This window comes from Rhincodon typus, chromosome 32, assembly GCF_021869965.1.
Source record: "Rhincodon typus isolate 14 chromosome 32, sRhiTyp1.1, whole genome shotgun sequence".
Classification (NCBI taxonomy): Eukaryota; Metazoa; Chordata; class Chondrichthyes; order Orectolobiformes; family Rhincodontidae; genus Rhincodon; species Rhincodon typus.
Genome location: NC_063363.1, coordinates 23086025 through 23108848, shown reverse-complemented (window position 1 = coordinate 23108848; position 22824 = coordinate 23086025). Strand labels below are relative to the sequence as shown.

Sequence of the window (22824 nt, the reverse complement as noted above, 5' to 3'; positions counted from 1 at the left end):
ATTTGTATACGGACTGTGACATTTTGCACAATCTTCTTGGAGGTGGCTAATTAATAGGCCACCTCCATTACCCCATCTAATTCGGGATGGTAGGCAAGCTGTGTAGGTGGGAAGAGTACTCGAGGTTGTGGGTGACCGCTTAGCACCACTAGGGGAGGTGGGTGTTGGCTGGCGTAGGACGAAAACCATGAGCTGCAGGTTCCTTCTATTGGTTTCAAATAGTAGATCACAGAAGAGTGACTAAAGCTGTGAGGCCATCAGAATGGTGTGTGAACACCCCCACAGCCTGTGGCCCTGTGATGTGGGAGATTAAAGGAGTGCTCATTACATTCAGCCCTGCCTCCATAAAACCACCTCAAATTACATCAGGCCCGGGCCTCAACTGGAAGCCACTGGGAAGGCACTGGCAGCAGCACCAGTTGACTCCCTAAGTGTCCTTGTAGAATCCCTACAGTGCAGACAGAGGCCGTTCAGCTCATCAAGTCTGCAGTGACCCTCCAAAGAGCCATCCCATCCGGACCAGCACTTGCCCGCAATCCCCATACCCTGCATTTCCCATGGCTAATCCACCTAACCTGCACATCCCTGAACACGACAGCGCAGTTTAGCATAGCCAATCCACCTAAACTGCCCATCTCTGGACTGTGGAGGAATCCAGAGCACCCGATAGCAAACATATGCATACACAGGGAGAACATGCAAAGTCCACGCAGTCACCCAAGGCTGGAATTGAACCTGGATCCCTGGCTCTGCAAGGCAGCAGTGCTAATCACAGAGTCACCGTGCTGCCATTAACACACTTAATAGCTGTTTATTACAGTCTCACTGTTTCTGGGCAGTTATCTGATATCATTATTACTGGCCTTCACAAGATTGCTTGGAGGGAGGATTGAGGGCATTTCAAAATACCAGCACTGCTCCCTCACACACTACCTCCATGTGGCTGATCTGTGTCTGGCCATTGTGTTTTCATGAAAACACGCAATATAGTTAATTCTAAATTGAGCAAATATATTTCAACTCCATTTTTATCCAAAGTCAATTTGTTAGAAGTCACAAAAACTATCTTTGAAAGGTATGGCTTTTTTAAAGTTGCGACCTGACCTTTCAGAGGGTTATTCTTTTGTTCTCATCATGTGAAAGCTGGCAAGAGTGCTTTAGATTTTGCATTGCTAGATAAGCTTTTGTGGTAAATTTATACCAGCAATGATTTGTACTACAGTGTTTGTTCACTCCAGAGGACATAAAGGACGAGCATTTTGTAGGTTAGATTCATATCTTAGCCAGGCTACATTGAGCTGACAGATTCGCTTCGTTGAAAGGAATCAGAAAAACAAATTGTTTAGCTTTGATAGTTTAATCTTTTTCATGCTCTTCTGCAAATGATCACATTTGAATGCAATGTCTCTGGTTGTTATGACCAGATGGTTGAAGGCTGGCACAGTGGGTCAGTGGTGCTGCCTCACAGCACCAGTGACCCTGGTTTGATTCCAGCATTGTATGACTGCCTGTGTGGAGTTTGCATGTTGGGCAGTCCCATGTCTGAGTGGGCTTTTGCCTGGTGGTCTGATTTCGGCCCACAGTCCAAAAATGTGCAGGTTAGGTGGATTGGCCAAGTCACCCTTTATTTACATGTGGACAGTCCTTGACTCTGATCCAGCTGCCACAGAGCCCATTTTCAGAGTGAACAGAACCTCTGACGTTTCCATTCTTACCTGTCAACCAGGATTCCCTGATTGGACCAGAATAACAGCCCCAATCAGGGAACTCATATTCTATGGGTCCACCTGGCTGATTACAATCACTACAGCCAAGCAAAATTGTACATAGTGTATAGGGATGTGCAGGCTAGGTGGATTAGCCATGGTTAACACTGAGTTACAAGAAAAGTGCGGCATGCTGTTTGGAGAGTGGGTGCAGACTCGATGGGCCAAATGGCCTCTATCTGCACTGTAGGGATTCTATGATTCTAGGTGAGGTGGTACAATTGGCTCCCTTTTTTAAATCCCTCTCAGTCAGTGGCAACAAATATTTGAATCTTCAACACCTAACTATCACATTTTAAATAAAACATTAAGAAGGAGATCAAGATGAAATTACATGAATATCTTGAGTGTGAGGAAGAGGAATTTTATTACTGACTATCTCCTGAAAAGTAATTAAAGCACAACATTGAACACACACACACACACACACACACACACACACACACACACACACACACACACACACACACACACACACACACACACACACACACACACACACACAAAAAAAAGAGAAAGTGCCTGACATGGAAATTAAGAATAAACTACTCAGTTTTTACAAAAGGATTCCTTGAGTCTTTGAGGTGTCAGATTTCAAATCTGCAGTCAGATGTTTAATTAGTGACTTGTTCTCTGCAATTGTTGTAGAGTTTGTAGATCATGAGTTCTTGGTGAATAGTTATAGAGTCATAGAGTCGTCCAGCATAAAAACAGACCCTTCGGTCCAACCAGTCTATGCAAGCTATGTTCCCAACCTAAACTAATCCCACCTGCTGCACTTGGCTGATATCCCTCCAAACTTTTCCTATTCATGTACTTATCCAAATAATCTTATAAACATTGTAACTGTACCTGCATCCACCACTTTCTCCGGCAGTTCATTCCACACACGAACTACTATATGTGTAAGGAATCAGTAAAACAAATTGTTTAGCTTTGATGGTTTAATCTTTTTCATGCTCTTGCAAATGATCACATTTGAATGCGATGTCTCTGGTTGTTAAGACCAGTACTTAAACTATGACATGTCCTATTTAAATCTTTCTCCACTCATCTTAAAAACATGCCCCTAGCTTTGAACTTCCCCATCCTAGGATAAAGACTCTTATCTTTCCCCTTATCTCTGTCCCCCTTATTTTATAAGCATTATCAGGTTACCCCTTAATCTCATATTTTCCAATGAAACAATTCCCAGTCTGTTTTTATGTCTCAAACCCTCCATTCCTGGCAACATCCTGGTAAATCTTTTCTGAACTGTCTCCAGTTGTTGTCTCACGTTAGTTTTAGACTGGGCACAACTTTGAGCTTGATAGAAATAGGGAGAGAAAGACTTGCAGCTCTTTGATTTTTTCAACTCAAATTTCCTTCTCTTTCAGCCTTGCTGCTCAAAGGAGCTATTGGTATAGGTTCATTTGTAAACTCCTGAATCGTCTCCTTTGCAAACGCCGCAAAAAAAATTTCATTCCCCAATGTCTGAATTTATCATTATAGTGTGAATTAAACAGGAAATACAAATTTCTTGATACTTGACTCATTTGGTTGGCTTCATTTGGCAACTTCAATGTAGGCAACTTTATTTCTTCCATACGGGTTCCTTGAACTGCATCAATCTGAGACCAGATGATCACAGCAGCCATTTTAGGACAATATTTGTCCTTTAAAAATCATCTTTCATCAATGAAATGTCTTAGGTATGACAACTACTTGATGGAAATTGAATAGTTCTGGTTGACTTTTGCCCTGATTATAACTAAAGGGACAGAGAAAAATCAAATATAAGAAGGTACACGGGGAGAACGTGCAAACTTCACACAGACAGTCGCCTGAGGCTGCAATCAAACCTGGGTTCCTGGTGCTGTGAGGCAGTAGCTCTGACCACTGAGCAGCTGTACCACCCTAAATGAATGTAAAACCTTTGAAACAGTGTGTGGATTCAATTAATGCAGTCAGAAGCCAGTGCATATACAGTGAAAACTCATAGTGCTGGCTTCAAGATATGCATTATTTAAAAATATTCTAATTAGTACATCTTTTTTATTTGGTGTTCCAAATATTTTCAATGTAGTTATTGTGCAGATACAGCCCATTTAGCTGACAAATGCCAGTAATTATGGTCCACACAAATCTTTTCCCCTTCTCGGATTAATGACATCAACACATTTTTTTTCTCTATTCCCTTCTACCTCATGTGCTAAAGCTTCTGCTGAAATGTGTCCGTGTTATTCAAATTTTAAGCGTTTTTTTGTAAGGACATTCCTCTTGAATTTCCTGTTGAATTTATGAGTGACTGTCTTTTATTTATGGCTGGTAGTTCTGGTCTCATTCTCATGTGGAAACATCCCCACATCTGTTCTATTAAATTCTTTCATATTCTTAGCAGCCCCTCGTTCAGGTTACCTCTTTGTCTTATCCCTTCTTGAGTAAAGAGCTTTAGCTTATTACTCTTTAACTGTTAGTTCTGGTCTTATACTGGTAAATACATCTTGTGTCTTCCTCAATGCACCCATATAGTTTTACTTTAAATAGATGTCAGAACTGTTCACGATACTCTTTAACCAAGCTTTTGCAAGGTTTAATGGAACATATTGCTTTTCAATTCTATCATTTGAGTGACTTTTATCAAACCTGGTGTTATGTTTGTGCTGAATTATTGCATCATCGCTGAAGCACTGTCACTGATGGTTCTATATCTTTAACTATGAATTTATTCCATCTCACCATCATCTCAGCACAAGCTTCCCCAGTTATTTTGTCACAACTAACTGTTTTAGAAAATTCAGTGAGATACTGAAAATGATAACCAGTCACTGAAATGATATTTTAGAATTTTTTGTATCTGTTTGCTTAAGGATAATTTCAGTGTGAATGTTGCTATAATTAGCTTTCTTTACTTGGTCAAGTTGTAATGTAAAATTAGAGAGTCCCAATTTCTTTAAAAGCTTAGGGCTCACAAAAGTAAGTATTTTTTTCCCCTGATACATCATGATGTACTTTACAGCAACAACCTCTCTGAGACATAAGGTTCAGCCAATTAAAATTTTGCTATAAACTTTTCTATTAAAAATAAAACCTTCAGCAAATTAAATGAATGGGTGCATTTTATCTGATGACGTTCATCTGTTTATATTTGTCTAAATCATTAATCAAGTCAACAGCTTTGGTATACATAAGTTATTGCATCTTTGAGAAAGTGAATTTTTATACATGTTTAATGTCTTTTTTTAAACTTTTTAATTACGTTTTCATGCTGTATGACTGTATGACTTTATGTTTTATTTTAAATGTTAAACAACATGATTAAAATCATGAGCTCTGTGCAAGAGGGAACAATGAAGAAGAATACCTTATGTAAACACTGTTTGGTGTCTTTAGTGTCACTTTTTCCAAAGGATCAAGAAGTAATCATGCGATGAATTAACAGTAAGGAGTGGAATTATCGTCTTTGTATAAATTAGGGTACTGCTGTCACATTCTTCTAGGGCTTAAACTTCTAAATTTGCTCATTAAAATATTTCCTAGTATCTAAATAAATAATAAGTCAATATTTTTAACAGAACTAATAAGGTAACAACATGGAAGCCAACTCTAGAAAGAAAAATTATCAATTAATATACTGCTTTATGACATTTCTCAGAAATTTCTCTTGCTTTTAGGATGCATTACCAAATACTGTATAAATAGATATAGAAGGTAAATAAACAGCTTAGCAACAAAGAAAATCAAATACAATCTGCTAAAAGTTTTCTGAAAGTCAATACAATTCTTGTGAAAGAAAAGCTGATTAACATTTCTAAAACTTATTTTTTCATCTCCACTAAACAATTGTTGAAGGATATCAAATGAAACGTTAACCGTGAGAGTACTATTTATTCTTGCCGTGTTTTAAGGTGACCACATCATTTGTATTCTCTGCAAATTGCACAGGACTTGTCTGCAATGGTCTTGTGACTCTTGGTGTTTAAACCATTACAAATTTGTAAGATCATAGCATTCACACAATATATTTATGTTTACATTTATACTACTCTGGCCATAAGACCACGATTGAACATTGCCCAACCCTTTTCATGCTGTTGCTCAGCCAGAGTTTACCTATTTCAGTGTTAGGTCAAGATTTTGTCTGCAGTCAAGAGCAATGGACACAATCAGTTCCTTTTCTGAAACTATAAGGTTATCATTTTCCCTTAACTTTATGCTTAATATTTGATTGATCTTCACCCATAATTAGCTTTCTAAACACTACACAGGTATAGTTACTGTTGATGCAGTCTCTTTAGAACAAATGATCGGCAACAAAGAAAAAACAGCCCATTACTTTCTACACTTACGGCAAGCAGTCTTGCTTCTAAGCTCAATAGTTCTTGCACAAAAACCACTAAAAATGAAAATGATGGTCTCTCAATAAATTGCTAATGAAGTCATTGTCCTGATTTTATAAACTATCAAATTGGGAACGTTCTACAACAAATCACCAGGGAAAACTCAAAACAACAAAGCAACACATCAAAACCTCCCTAACAATATTTGGAACAACTGATCAAATTAATGTGTCCTAACAGCTGCATCTATTTTACTTACATCGCATGCAGGGAGGCAATCGCATTGTTGCTGGACTGCTGGGCTAAAGATCGAGGTAATGCTCTGGGGACCTGGGTTCAAATCCTGCCACAGCAGATGAAGAAATTTGAATTTTAAAAAAATTAAGTGATCTTTCAACACTATTAATTGATTGTATCTGTTTTCACCTCTGTAACCTGACTGACCTGACTGTAACACAATTAGTTGTTACCACCAGAGTAGTATAAATGTAAACATAAATATTTTGTGAATGCTATGATTTTATAAATTTATAACAGTTTAAACACCAAGAGCCACAAGAACATCGCAGACAAGTCCTGTGCAATCTGTAGAGAATACAAATGATGTGGTCGCCTTAAAACACGGCAAGAATAAATAGTACTCTCATGGTTAACGTTTCATTTGATATCCTTCAACAATTATTTAGTGGAGATTAAAAAAAAATTAACATTTTAGAAATGTTAATCAGCTTTTCTTTAACAAGGATTGTATTGACTTTCAGAAAACTTTTAGCAGATTGTATTTGATTTTCTTAATTTGCTAAGCTGTTTATTTACCTTCTATATCTATTTATACAGTGTTTGGTAATGCATCCTAAAATCAAAAGAAATTTCTGAGAAATGCCATAAAGCAATATATTAATTGATATTTTTCTTTCTGGAGTTGGGTTCCGTGTTGTTACTTTATTAGAACTGTTAAAAATATTGACTTATTATTTATTTAGATATTAGGAAGTATTTTAATGAGCAAATTTAGAAGTTTAAGCCCTAGAAGCATGTGACAGCATTACCCTGATTCATCAATTTTAAGGTTCACCAATTGTATTTTGTTGAAATTTCTGTTGCATTTTTGTGCAAAAAGGAACATTCCCCTTAAACTGAAAATACGGTCAATCTGCCACAAGAACTTAACCTTGCAGAAAGCAGCATGCAAAACTGTAACAGCAAATCCATTTTGCTTGCCAACTGTGTAGTTGCCTTGTTAAATCTGTGAGAGAAGATGTCTGAGCCAGATATATCTGAGCAAGATTTACTTTGGGAAAATAAACTTAGTTGATGTAGAACTTTATCGTATCTTCAGAATATTCTGCAGGACCTTATAATCAGTTGATATCATGTAAGTTGCTACCACCATTGTTCTCTGCACAAACATAGTAGATAGTACACGCATGCCAAATTGCTCCAAACAGCAAAGAAACAATCGCGTAATCTGATTTTTACTGGCACTTATTGACTGAGGAAATTTGCTCAGAACGATGGAAAATCTCTCTGCATTTATTCAAATAATACAATGACATCACTTGTATCCACCCAAGTATTTTGGGGCATTGCTGGCTAGCCAGCATTTATTGTCCGTCCCTAGTTGCCCTTGAGAAGGTGCTGGTGAGCTGCCTTCTTGAACTGCTGCAGTCCGCAATCCTGTCCAGGAGCGAATTCCAGGAGTTTGACCCAGCAACAGTGAAGGACCGATGAAATATTTCCAAATCAGGATGTGAGTAGCTTTGAGGGGAATTTGCAAGTGGTGGTATTCCCATGGTATCTGCTGCCCTTGTCCTTCTATTTGGAAGTGATCATGGGTTTGGAAGGTGCTGTGTGAGGATCTTTGGTGAATTTCTGCAGTGCATCTTGCAGATAGTACGCACTGCTGCTACTGAGTGTCAGATTATACCTTTACCACTACGCTAAGTGTCAGCCTCAATAAGGGGCACAGCCTACAGGAGGACTTTGCTTCACAATCTTTCAGAAGTTAAGTGCTACCAGATGCACCCACTTAACACCCAACTGATTATTCAGTATAGTACTGAGAGCAAAATGTTGCTAAAGGAAATGTTAAATCAAGCCTCCATCTATCTGTTGCAGTAATTGAGTCATTTTTCACCATTCATGGGACTGTCTTGGCACAAAATGGCTGCTGCTCTTCAAACAGTTCATTGTGAGAAGTACTTTGAACCATTTCATCATTGCAACAGAAAAATACAGTATGTTTTGATGTTAATGGAGAGGCATGTCATTTTGAAAATACAGGCTGAGCTCTAAATTAGGATGTTGCTGTTTGCGCTTTCAACAATGTTTTTGTTTAACATTTCAGACCTTCTGCATTTATTATCTTTTGTTCCTCAATTGCTATCATATTCGAGACTCTTTCTCAAAATTGTGTCCCTATCTTATTTATTTGCTCTTCCTTTGTTTTTTTAATGCCTCACTGAGATGATATATTGCACCATTGGACTTTGTTTTTATATTAATTTGTTGCAGATAGCACTAAAATCTATATCTTTGGGGTGATTGATTGTTACTCGCGATCTGTCAGGCGATGAATGGCTACAGAAGATCAACTTATCATTTGTCTTTCTTGGTGCTGATTGCCGTACTGTTTAATTCCAACAAATTTTGGTTTTGTTTTGAAAGTGGTGATTCTTTTTAATAAGCATGGTTATTATTACCTATTATTGTGACATATTTGTACAACACTGCTGTAAATCAGCATGCAATGTAATAGTGTGAATAGAATATGAAATAGAACAAGCCTTTGTAATTGGTGATGAATATTGAAGGTAGAAGAATACTGCATAGCAGTGTATATATTGAATTTTCACGTTGGACAAATTGAAGCAGCAGTTAGAGGAATGTAACATTACTATTTATCTGTCAAACATATAAGAATATTAGTGACTAACTTGTAATTTGCCACCTTCCACATTTACTTTCTGTAGTCTGTTGCAAAGTGTATGAGCTATCATTTTTCCATCTCTTTCATGCTATGGATCCTGCTTGCTAATGCACAAAATTGTGCCTATATTGGCTTTTTAAAAATTCATTTCAGCCAAACATAGGTGACAACCAGAACTTATATGGAAAGAGATTTGGAGTGATGTAAAGTAATTGACAATAATGCCCGTTTATTAGGAAAGATTTCAGGACATCTCAAAATGCTATACAATTAGAGTCATAGAATCGTAGAGATATACAGCATGGAAACAGACCCTTCAATCTAACTCGTCCATGCCAACCATATATCCCAGATAAATCTAGTCCCATTTGCCAGCATTTGGCCCATATCCCGCTAAACCCTTCCCATTCAAAGACCCATCCAGATGCCTTTTAAATGTTGTAATTGTACCAATCTCCAACACTTCCTCTGGAAGTTAATTCCATACACGCACCCTCTGTGAAAAAGTTGCCCCTTAAGTCCCTTTTAAATCTTTCCCTTCTCACCTTAAACCTATGCCCTCTAGTTTTGTACTCCCCCACCCTGGGGAAAAGACCTGATTTTATAAACCTCTATAAGTTCACCCCTCAGCTTCTGATGTTCCAGAGAAAAGAGCCCCATTCTATACAGCCTCTCCCTATAGATTAAACCCTCCAACCCAGGCAAAATACTTGTAAATCTTTTCTGAACCCTTTCAAGTTTCACAACATCCTTCTTTTAGCAGGGAGACCAGAATTACACTCAGTATTCCAGTAATGGCCGAACCAATGTCTTGTGAATGATTAGTAGTCATCACTATAAGAAACATTCAGCTAATTTGTAGATAGTAAAGTTTCTCAAAGAGCAATATGATAATCACCAGATTAGATGTTGAACAAGAGACAAATACTGATCAAGAACTCCCCTTTAAAACAGTGACTTCTCATTTCCACTCACCGAACAGGTCCAAATGACATTTTGGCCTAAGCTCTATTTGAAAAATAACACATTCAATAGTCCAGCACTTCCTGAACACTGTATACTACTAGAATATCTGCATAGATCTTGTTCAAGTCCCTGTTATGTGCCAGGAACCCACAACCCTCTGACTCAGAGGTGAGAATGCTGCACTTAACACAGACATTGTAATGATGAGTTCTATCACTTCTCCAATTTCCAATTTCCAAATCGGTGGAACAGGTGATGAATACCACATTTACTGTAAGCAATCTCTTACATGTTGGTAAAATCAATTACTTATTGAAATGGTGACGTACCCCTTCATTTCTTTTGTGATAATCATTAAATGCACACATTCTTCTTAGTGTGCTGAGAGAGGCACAGTTCTCATAAAACACCATTTCATGGCACAATGAGTAAATTACATTCATTATTACCTATTTCCCATATGAGGTTCTCTATATTTAAAGTAATCTGTATAAGACAAAAATGTAGAATTGTTTCTGTAATTTGCTTCAAAATTTATTTAAGAACTATTTTTTCATGTCCCAATATTGGGCCAGACAATCTGATTTCAGAATTGATCACAACTTGAGTTATAGTATGTCAGTTTAACAACTTTGTTGCACTGCATTTACTTTACCATATTTCCAGAAAAGATCTGGAAAGTAGCAAGAGAAAGCCCTGAGAAATCTGGCCCAAAAGTAATGAACCAACTTGGCAATACTAACTATGTGCCTCTCCACTATCTCACATCCTTTGCTGTGAACATTTGTTGCTTATCTCAGTCCTTGACCCACTAAGATATATACTGACCATGGGTTGTAGGAGTCAAGAGATTTCCATGCTTAGCTTGGGTGAAAATGCCCAGGAAAACTGGATTTTCACACTGGGTAGGTGCTAACTAGAGTTGAGCTCACCAACCCCAGTGTCAGCCGCAGGAGCTGCAGGGAGGTGGAGGCAGGATTTGTGAAAGGCAAGCCTTGGTGCTTTGAGACTTCATCCAAGTTGCAATAAAAGAACTAAAAGAGAAACAGATCTCATCTTTCAATTTCACTCCCCAAGGACCCTTTATACCAATCTATGCCTCTTCATCCATCCCCATGCACCCAATATTCTCCATGTAAATCTGCTATTCCGCACAAGACACTTGTCGAATTCCTAATTAAAGCATGACTGCTATAAGCAAGATGTAGATGGTGAGTTGAGTGAAACAGTGGAAAATGGAATTCAATCTGCACAGGCATGAGGTAAAATGCACTTTGAAAGGTACAAAAAAGTAAAAATGCCGTAAACAAAATCGGAAATTGCAGGAAAAACTCAGCAAGTCAGGTAGCATCTGTGAAGAGAAAGCAGAGTCAACATTTTGGGTCCAGGTATCCTTCTTCAGGACCTTCATATCGTGAATCCAATTTTGTTTCTGATTTCCAGCATCCACAGTTCTTTGTTTTTTTTTGTTTAAAAATGCCATAGTCCTACCAGACCATAGCACTGCTCTTTCATTAGAGGGAGAGACAACTGGTGGTTGCTAAATCTCAGGTGAGCATCAAGGTTGAGAAGCAGAAGAGGAAGATGGGAAACAATGAATAGGAAGATACTGAGTAAAGTGGAGGAACAAATGCACCATAAGGTGTATGTCCACAGATCCTGATCAGGACAAGTTGATAGGGAGCTAAAGAAGGAATTCGCCGTATTCCTTTATTAGCTAAGGGATAAAACATAAGAACAAAATGTTGATGCTAAAACTGCATACAATATTTGTTAGACCACAGCAAGAATGCTGCAGATAGATATGGACACTGCAGTACTTCACAGATGTGACGCATTAGAGAGTGTGTAGCCTAGATCTGCTGCCTGCTTAAGCACTGAAATGTAACCTGTACCCACAAACATCTGCTCAGTGGCAGCAGAAGTTCTACCAACTGAGATAAGTTGACATGAAGGCTGCAGAGTGCAGGGCTGTAGCAGTACCGTCAGTTCTAATATATTTTACTGATATGTTTATCTTGTTTCCTTGAAATATTAGGTTACTTAACATTGTTTTAGGGACTGAGATAAACTCTCAGACTTCTAGATCTAATAGGACCAATTAAAAAGCTAAAGCATATTGCCAGCTTTTGTTATTGATATTTAGGTGCAATGCTTACATATACAGTATGTATGCAGATTGCTTCAGGACTCACTGCCACCATTCTGGCAGAATGTTAGTGTCCATCACATCATTTTTATCAATTGATTTGTCGTGCTTTTTAAGTAACTCTGTTTTTGAAGATGGCTGCGAATGGGAGTATCACATACACACATTCCTTTGCTGTTAGAAAAGGAAGAGCTAAAGATTGCACTTGATGGCCTGAACAAAGCTTAAGGCTGATATGCCAGTGTAGTAGTGAGTGAGTGCTTCACTAATGGAGGGCCATTGTCTGACATGATCTGCCAGATATGCTGCATATGTGTTAATGTTTTGATGCCTGTGGTATTGGTATTATCTTTGCCTGATGAAAGAAAATTTGGTAAAATAATTTGCCATTAATATATAGTTTTGACTTTGAACTTGAAATAGCAATCTGGCAACTTGCTTAATAGGAAATGTCATGCAGGATAAGTGCTGAAATTTATGAAGCTGACATGCCTCAGATGGTAGTATCAACCAGACTTCTGTTGATGCCAGATTGATAGAAAGATTTCTGTACCAGGCTGAAGAATTAACTTTTCTCAAACTTTCATTTCGTGGAGCAATGAAGAGTTGTTTTTCTCTTGTTCAACTGTCTGTTGGTCAATGAAATGACATCTCATCCTTTCTTTAAATAATTGAAACTTTGCTGCAAGATTCATGTTGAGAATTTTGTTCTCCATTGTAGCTTAAATGCTTTTTGTACCTTTACTGTATTTGTAGAACTTTCTGCTGAATTGCTCATGGGCTGTCCGTAGCTGACATGAACTGTACCATTTTACAGTTCTACCTGCTGCTTCCTTCTCATTGGATTGGAAGAAAAACAGCTGATGCTGGACACAGTGCAGAAAATCCATGGTTTCTGCTGATTACAATCTTACTGACTGTAAAAGGACTCAAGGTGGTCATCATTCACGTCACAAATATGAAATAAAATGTAATCCTTGTGTCTTGAAACTCCAGGTCAGAGTATCATTGAGACAATTTGACAACTGCAAAATTTAATTACTCTATCCCCAGTGGAAGGAATTTTGAAAACCATTATTGACTTTCTAGATTAAGTGGAATCTTTGAAGAAATAGTTGGATACTATGATGGATGTTTGTAAATTGGGCTGTGTTCAGTTAACTAATTTATCTGATGAAATAGACTCTGAAGGCTGCTGATCACCTGTTGAGTGAACTGTCCTCATTGCCATATCTGAGAAGGCTCGGGCAGAAACTGGGAGGTTACCAAGAAACATAAGATTCTAAATTTTTATTTTCTTTTCCAGATCCAGTTAATGTATCCATTGAACCAAGGTAAGACCCATGCTTAAATTTAGTCATTATTCTTTTTAACAGGTACTTTTGTGCTAAATAACACTTCTAAAATAACATGAAGCTGTGTTGGAAAATTACATTTTAATTAATGTGCGTATAAGACCATAGTATAGATATATATTGAATTGGACACATTCAGTTTCTATTCTGTAAAACCATGCCCAGTTGAATTCATATAATTTCAAATGTCTGACATCATCCAACTCTTAAATCTTAAGATTCTCTCACTTAGCTCTCACCACCAAATGTTTCAATTATTGTGACACTGAATTTCTTAAAGGAGTAGAACACGCAAGTTACAGCAATCTTTGTCTCGGTGAGCCACACATGCATTTCCTGGCAAACTGACAAGTGTATCCCAGAATAGACAAGGTTGTGTACAATAATTGGAAATCAAAGTAACCAGCACGGACTTGAAGAAAGCACCAAATTTAGATCATAATCCTTCCTGTATGCCAAAAAGTTAAATGTTTGAACCCAGCAAACAATCACTCATGCATATGTTATCCACAATATTAAGTTGAGCTCACATCCATAGCTATGTATAAGGTACCTCTCCATTTTGCACAAAAAAATGACTGGAGTACTTTCTTTAGTGTTGTGCACAGCAGAGCAATATAATTAAATGAGCAGCATAATTTGTTCAGAATGGAGCTTTAAATACAAGTGCTCATAGGAATATGAAGACTTATGTTATTTAATGTTCAAATTCTAGGTATATTTCAGTCTTAACAAAAAACTAAATGGATATTTCTGATATTGAAGTTGATGTCACTGGAGCAGAGAAGTTTAAGATGTACTTACATGGGGGTATTAAATTTTTAAAGACTATTCTTACAGGAAAGATTGTATAAATAAAGACTATTTCCTCTGAGTAAATTAGGTGCAAAGGGTCATTGATTTAGGCAATTACTATAAAGTATAATAGTTTCTATATTCTTGGGGTTGTTGGAACTTGAAAGATAGTGGAGGTAGAGTCAATTATATTTATGAAGTGAAAAGAGGATTGCAGAAATGAAGATATAGAATGATGGAGAGAGTTCAGACCAATGTGATTCATGTAGGTTTGCTCTAGCAAAGAGCTGGTTCAGATACAATAGATTTTTAAAAATGTTTTCATTCATTCATGGATGCCACAGGCTGGCCAGCATTTATTGTCCATCCCAGTTGCCCTTGAGAAAGTGGTGCTGAGCTGCCTCTTGAACAGCTGCCATCCATTTGATGTAGGTGCCCCTACATGGTTGTTACAGACAGAGTCCCAGGCCTTTGATCCAACAACACTGAGGAAATGGTGATATATTCGAAATCAGGCAGGTGAGTCATTTGGAGGGCATCTTGCAGATCATGGCATTCCTATGTATCTGCTGCCCTTGTAGTAGTGGGTATGGGTTTGGAAGAGCCTTGGTGAATTTCTGCACTGCACCTTGTAGATCATATATGCTGCTGGAACTGAATGTCGGTGGGAGAGGGAGTGAATGCTCGCAGATGTGGTGCCAATTAAATAGGTTGCTTTGTCCTAGATGGTGACAAGTTTCTTGTGGGATGTTAGATCTGCACTTATCTTGAAAGTATGCTGGAGCTAGATTCACTTCTGGCTTTAAGAAAAGGTTGGACAATTTTCTGAAGAGGAAGTAATTGCAAGACTACACAGAAAAAGCATGGAAGTATAATTATCATCAGCAGTCCCTTGTAGATGAGGATGACTGTCTTCCACTCTCAGGGTGAATCCGTAGGTGGCTGTACAGATTGATATGGCTACCGCAGGCTCTTTTACACTTGGGGGCAGGTGGTGGTCATGGTAAGGGGTGGGTGGGGCATTGGTGTGGCAGTGCTGCTTTCACCGTTTTCACCTGGCTTCCATTTTTTCCCGATGGCAATTCTTGAGGTGCTCAATGCATTCCCAGATGCTCCTCCTCCACTTTGGACAGTCTTGGGCCAGTGATTCCCAGGTGTCTGTGGGAATGCTACATTTCAGCAGTGAAGCCTTGAAGGTATCACTGAAGCACTTTGTCTGTCTACCTGGAGCTCGCCTGCCGTTTCGAAGCTAGGAGTAGAACACCTGCTTGGGGAGTCTCGTGTCAGTCATGCAGACGACATGGCCAGTCCATTACAACTGATCAAGGGTGGTCAGTACCTCGATGCTGGGAATGTTGGTCTGGTTGAGGACGCTGGTGTTGGTGCGTCTTTCTTCCCAGCGGATTTGCAGGATCTTGCGCAGGCAGCGTTGGTGGTACTGTTCCAGTGCCTTGAGGTGTCTGCTATATAATATGCTGAGTAGCTGTTACAAAAGTGCGAGCAATGGGCTGAATGGTTTGCTTCTGTACTCTGAGTCTGTGATGTGACACAGCATTAGTTCAGAGTTGCTGTGTACATTTCTTATGGTGAAAATTAAAATGCAAATTGAAAATTATACAGAAGCCTCAAACTCAAAATTAACAGCTTCCAAAAGTGAACTGGACTCTTGCTAGATATTTGACTCTGATGCAAGATGTTGCACTGGTCTCATATAGTTAAATGTTTCAGAGTAGAGTGGTATTAGGTGTTAATCCCATGACATTTCACAGCCTCATTTGACATAACTATTGATAAAACCACAAGTAATGAATGGCTGCCCATATTTGCTAATTGTAAGTAAAGTGATATGGTCCTGCAGGTAACAATAGTTGGTACTTTACTAACCACGATAGCAAGTGTGCTTGCAAGCAACAGTGGGTTGCACAAAAATGCAGATCTCTGCTTGGTGATAACAAAATGGTTATTCACCGCCACAGTTAATTTTGGGGCTTATGTAATTTTTGGTTTGACTATCGTTGCTTTGCCTTTCCTCTTCACTATGTACTAGTCTTGAAAAATGCTATGTAGAGTTGAAACTTGCCCCTCCAGTGAAAATTGGACATGTCACATGCAGGGATACGTCATCCAATTTCTCAGAATTTTTGGTATTTTCATCATTGTGGTGAAAGACTGAGTCAAGTACTCTTTAACAGGTTGATGTTTTTACTTTTCTGTGTTTCCTGTTAGCTGGTAGCCTGTCCGTCTCCATTTTGTCCTTTAAGCATTCTATAAGCTGTACAGACAATGTGTGAGAGTGGTGTGCTGAACAGATGTCTGATTATTTAACCTTTGGGCTAAATATAGAGCTTGGCCTTGCACATATCAAGTGCTATTATTTACTCGTCAAATTTTGAAGAAACTGTGGTCTGAAACCTGACATCTCCAAGGGATCATTGAACCTGTATCCTCTGCTGTGTCCTGTTTAGTTGCTCTTTTCCCATTGCAGACCATATGGTTTGCGCCATGACACTTGACTAGAGTACATTGCATTATATCACAACTTCCATATGGCAAGAGATAGTAGGAACTGCAGATGCTAGAGAATCCGAGACAACAAGGTGCAGAGCTGGATGAACACAGCAGGCCAAGCAGCATCATAGGAGCAGAAAGGCTGACATTTCGGGCCTAGACCCTTCATCAGAGTTCATCCAGCTCTGCACCTTGTTGTCTCTTCCATATGGCAAGCAGTTTCTTTGGTTCATTCACTGATCAAAAAAGCATATGGACACTATCTCTCTTTACTCATTCATGTGAAGTGAGAGTCAATCAGTAAGGCCAGCATTTGTTCCTCATCCCGAATTTCCTTTGGAACAAGAATTGGACTATAAACTGACACATCAGGAACTTTGATGGTATACATAAGAAATCATAGGTACGAACTGTGCCTGAGCATGCAATTATTTATTATTAGACTAACTATCTACTCCATTATTATCTGGTTGGGTCGACCTGCATTTTTTCAGTCGTTGTTTCTATTTTAGTGGTGCTGACATGTTAGAAATATTTCACACACCACCTTAACAAATAGAGGAACCATTCTTGTGTGGCAAGGCTACAAGATGGGAGTTTATTTTCAAATGCATTTGGTACAGAAGCCCTCGTGAAACCAGAAATGTAATGACACAGCACTGATGAAATGTTCCATATTTAAATACATATTTCAAAAGGGATAATCGTGTTTTGATCTATTCTAAATGGAAAAGAAGTGTGGATAAAGATGAACTAGAAAGAGTTGTTCCTATTATTTGGAACTCAGTCTGCCCAACCATATGATCACAACATAAGTGAGGTAACAGAAGTCAATCTGATTTACAATAGACCTGAAAGCTGTGATGCACCATTTTGTAAGTCATACTAAAATATTAAAAAATTGTTGACAGTTAAGTCTAGATCTTATACCCAACATGACTGAATCTAGAAGAAGTAAAATTAAGCTCATGCATCTACTCCTGTGTCTTCAATAACACTAATTTTGCTTTATTTCCATCTATTCAAGCCCAAAAACCATGATCAGGAATGAAAATTGCAACACTGAATCAGGTATGTGCATTATATCTATTAAGTATTGTATTTATGTATCTATGCAATCAAATAAAATAACGCTACCTATCCCCTGAACTTTGGAATTATCGTTTGGAGTTCTGCAATGTCTATTTATTCGATCAAATAGTTATCTTTCAAAGAAAATATTGAAACAAGAACTTCGCTCAATTTGTAATTATTGATACATTCCAGATATTAAGCAGATATTGCAATAAATGTCATCCCATGGACAAAATATCTTTAAAATCTAAGACTTCATAAAGCATAGTAGGTTTGCACTAAAAAGCAACCTATTTAAGCTTGTCTAGAACAGGAGAACCAGAGGCAATGACCTGTACTTGAAAGGGGAAAATTCAAAATTAGTATGGAGTAACAGTGCTTGGAATTTTCTGGGCCCTGTGGCAAGAGGTTGTGAAGCTCCCAAATGCCAGGGAAGTGCTTGACATCTTCTTGCTATGTACCACATTGCCAGCAGTGGGAAAGTTTGTCACTTGATCCTCTAATGAGCCAATTATGTGGAACCTTTGCAGCTCTGCAGGTATTTTGTCCACTTTGGCAGGCCCAACACTATAGCAGTGCCACCCAGTAGGTTACAGCAGGCTGTTCTTTAATGAAACTTCAAGGCCAGATCAGGGTTGGTATTCCATGATTAAGCACCCCACTCCCCCACCCATCCCTACCCCCAAACCTCCCAGCCCACGTGCCAATAACCAGGCTCTGACTACGTAGCCCTGGCCTGCCCTAATTTACCTAAACTGTCCTTAAAGGCCACTGGGCTGTAAGGTGGCTGCTACTTGCACTAAGGTGGTCTAACCCATGACCACCACCAGAGCTACTGGAACTCTGATTGGGCTGCCAGCAGAATGCCTTCACTTGCTGAAGAATAATGAAAAATTTTAGCCACTGTTACTCCGTCTTAATTTGGAATTTACCCCTTTCAAGTACAGGTTATTTTCTTTGGTTCTGTTCTTCTAGCCAAGGTTAAATACCTTGCTTTTTTAGTGCAACCCTACTGTGCTCTTTGAAACCTTAGATTTTAAAGAACTTTCAGCAATGGGATGAGTTTTATTGCAATGCCTACTTAATATCTGGAATGTACCAACATTTACAAATTGAGCTAAGCTCTTGTTTCAATATTTCCTTCAAAAGGTAACCTGCTTTGGGCCTTAGTAATGTGACTTCTGCCGTCTCAAATAAAGTCAGTTCAGTGTTTCAATCAGCACTGCCAAACGTGTGGTACACATGCTATTGAGAAGATGGTGGAAGCCATTCATACTGTTCATTCAAGTGCAAATAAAATAGAATTCTTTCAGAAACTAACCTGTTTAATTCAGGACATAAACAATTGGACCAGGTAGTAAGTGTTGTTAACTTCAGAAGAAAGAGGTGACTTTGAACCGATTATTCCTGAATCTCTTCGCCTTTTTCTGTTCTGAAACAAGTTCAGAATTTGATTACTGTGCTTAATGAACAGCTGCATTATCAACACATAAGGAAAAAAGTTGAATGTTAGAAAACAAAACCAGTTGGATCTTTGAGACAGTAAGAACTGCAGATGCTGGAGTCAGAGACAACACAGTGTGCAGCTGGAAGAACACAGCAGGCCAGGCAGCATCAGAGGAGCAGGAAAGTTGACATTTCAGGTTGGGACCCTTCTTCAGAAATGGGGAGGGGGAAGGGAGTCAGAAATAAATTGAGAGAGGAGGGGTGGGGATGGGGAAGGTATGTGGGATGGTGATAGGTGAGTGCAGGTAGGGATTAGTCATTGGGATGGGAGGGGTGGATAGGTGGGAGACAAGATGGACAGGTTGTGTCAGGTCAAGGATGAGGCTGGGCATAGGATGAGGTCAGGGGTGGGGAGATTTTAAAACTGGTGAATTTCATGTTTGAGCTGTTGGGCTGTAGGCCCCTGAGGTGGAATATGAGATGCTGCTCCTTCGGTTTGCGGGTGGTATCATTGTGACACTGGAGGAGGCCCAGGATGGACATGTCACCCAGGGAGTGGGAGGGAAAGTTAAAATGGTTGGCAACCGGAAGGTGTTGTCGTTTGGCACATATAGAGTGCAGATGCTCTACAAAATGGTCTCCAAATCTACACTTGGTCTCAACAATGTAGAGGAGGCCACATCGGGAGCAGCGGATACAGTAGACCAAGTTGACGGATGTGCAGGCGAACCCCTGTCAGATATGGAAGGTTTGATTTGTGCTTTGAGTGGAGGTGAGAGGAGAGGTGTAGGGGCAGGTGTAACACTTCCTGCAGTTGCAGGGAAAGGTGCTGGGGGTGGTGGGGCAAGTGGGGAATGTGGAGCGGACGAGGGAGTCGCGGAGAGAGCGGTCCCTACGAAAGACAGATAGGGGTGGGGAGGGAAATATCTCTTTGGTTGTGGGATCGGATTGTAGGTGGCAGAAGTGACAGAAAATGATATGTTGGATGCGGAGGTTAGTGGAGTGATATGTGAGGACAGGGGGGATTCTGTCTTTATTTTTGCTGGGGGAAGGAGTTGTGAGGGCAGAAGTGCAGGAAATGCAAGAGGTGTGGTTGAGGACATTTTTGATCACAGGACGGGGGATGTTATGATCCTTGGAATAGGAGAACATCTGGGATGTGCGGGAGTCGAATGTCCCATCTTATGAGCAGACACGGTGGAGGCGGATGAATTGGGAGCAGGGGATCGCATTCTTGCAGGAGGGTGGGTGAGATATTCATCTCATAATTTGTGCAGTCGTGTGTTGGGGCTGAATGGTAATTCATTACAATAATTGAAACATTGCTGCAGAGTCTGTCAGAAAATGCAACTCGACCTAACCAGCCATGTTGTATCTTCCATTCCAAAGTTGCCATTTCACTTCAAAGAGTGTGTTTTAAGATTGTGTTCGCACAGGGATTTTTATCCCACTGGACATTAACAAAGAGCAGAATCGAGGCTGCTACTGCCCATGTATAAAATAAATGAATTAGAATTGGAATTTCACTTGTGTGTCTCTTTAAATATTCATTTATCCCCATTGGCTAGAGACTAACCAGCAGACTGTCTGCCTGTTTCTGAAGAAGGTTCCCGACCTGAAACGTTAACTTTCTTGCTCCTCTGATGCTGCCTGGCCTGCTGTGTTCCTTCAGCTCCACACTGTGTTGTCTCTTGCTACCCCTGTCTGTTAGTATCCTACCTGACCATCGCCATCAAGCACTGAGTGCTAAAAAAGGAGAGTAACTTTCCTGAAATAATGATGAACATGTCATGCCACTATGATGTTTCCCAAGTCTGCTTCTTGGCCTCACTTATGAACAAATTTTACCTTTAAGGATAATACAAATTTAGGGCTGATCTGATACATTGGGATTAATTCCAGCATCATATTCTCCTTGGCATTGTCATACGTAACAGGACTGCATTAGCCGATAGTCTTCAACTTGTCACCATTCTTCATGTGTCTTTCGTGTGAAGGCAACATATTAACCTTGTCATAACTTATTACTGCCTTATAAGTTGAGACTTCTTCCAGATTCCAGTACAGATCATTGTGGAATTCGATCCTGGTCTGTATTTGACTAAATGTTCTTTGCATCAGCTGCAGGTTTTCAGGCTGCCCAACTCCCTTTGTACTTAAAAATTTAACAAACTTTTCAAGATGCTTTCACATGCATCTTTCATGTCATGATCAACAAAACCTGGTTCTAATTTTTGTTGCATCATTATAGCAAAGGTTTGCACTTTCTATACTTGACTGAACAAAATATTTGAGTGTTATGCTAGTTGAAAGTCAATAACCTTTGTCAAGCATGGAGGTATCATTAAATTATGCATCATTATGTGTGATTTTATTATAATCCCACAAACTTGATATGTTTTCCAAGAAATGATTGCCAGAACAATTGCAACTAAGCATTTTTAATCTCTAACCATTACACCAATGAAACTAGGCCATTGATGTTTTACACAGAAAATCAGGAAATTAAACTGCCAAGTCTTTTGACAAATTGCACCATTACTCAGATATAGCAGATATAAATGCATCATTGATAACTGGATTCAGAGCTACATTCATTCCTCTGAATCATTTGTGGTTAATGTGTGATAGTATTCTGACAGTAAAGGAGTTACACTAAAGCATGCAAGCTTCCATCATAAAGGGATATGTCCCTGAGTTACCAATCATTTAGTTTCTATTTTTTGACTGTGATCAGTACTTTAAAGCTTGTTTGCAACAGCTTTCACTGGTGTTGGGACAAGAAAGTCCCAGGTTTGATGAAATATCTATTCTCAGCTGAGCTGCACTGTGGAAACCTCAGTTTAGATGAGTTTTACTATCATGATCTACTTCAAAGTAAGTTTGCCAGTATACCTTAACAAGGGATGTTCGTGATATCTTCACTGTATCATAACATGTGACTCGTGCAAATAAAGGTCTCAGGCTCCATCATAACTAGGGCCACTTAAAGCTTGACGCACTGGGAGAAGAACACTACTCTTTGTAACCAAATAGTTTAATATTAGCCCCACATAAGGATGTGCTTATGAATGTATGAGTTGTATATATTATTAATCAGTAATAAACATCTGTAGGTTCTTTAAATATCATGTTACCCATGCCCTAGTTTCATATGTTATGGGGGATAACATAAGCATTGCACATTGAATAAAGATACCCTCCTGGAGGAAACACACACACAAGTAAAGAGAGAAACTAAATCACCAAGGGTGTATATTATCCATTGACCGCTGCTAGAAATGTGTGCTCTGATCTTATAATCCTAACAACTGGACAATTTATCCTTGACTCAACGTTCAAACGCAACTAAGAAAAGTTTACCTAAAAATCTATTTTAAGAAATTATCGGAATCTGTAAGAATTGGGATGGAGTTTTAAATTGACCACAAAGGGAATTACTATATCTGGAGCATGATTACTTTTTCTTCCTCTTCGAAAGAATCTTAGTGAGGTACTCACAACTGTGTGTATTCTG

General features: G+C 39.0%; 1 protein-coding gene across 1 annotated transcript in view; it reads left to right on the top strand.

Annotated features, from left to right (window-relative positions):
- Positions 1 to 22824, top strand: part of LOC109915509 (myelin-associated glycoprotein-like) — a 59935-nt gene that overhangs the window by 25772 nt on the left and 11339 nt on the right. The window contains exons 6-7 of the mRNA XM_020515141.2: positions 13436 to 13463; positions 17815 to 17858. Of these exons, the coding sequence (XP_020370730.2) occupies positions 13436 to 13463; positions 17815 to 17858 (72 nt within the window). The remainder of the gene's footprint in view (positions 1 to 13435; positions 13464 to 17814; positions 17859 to 22824) is intronic.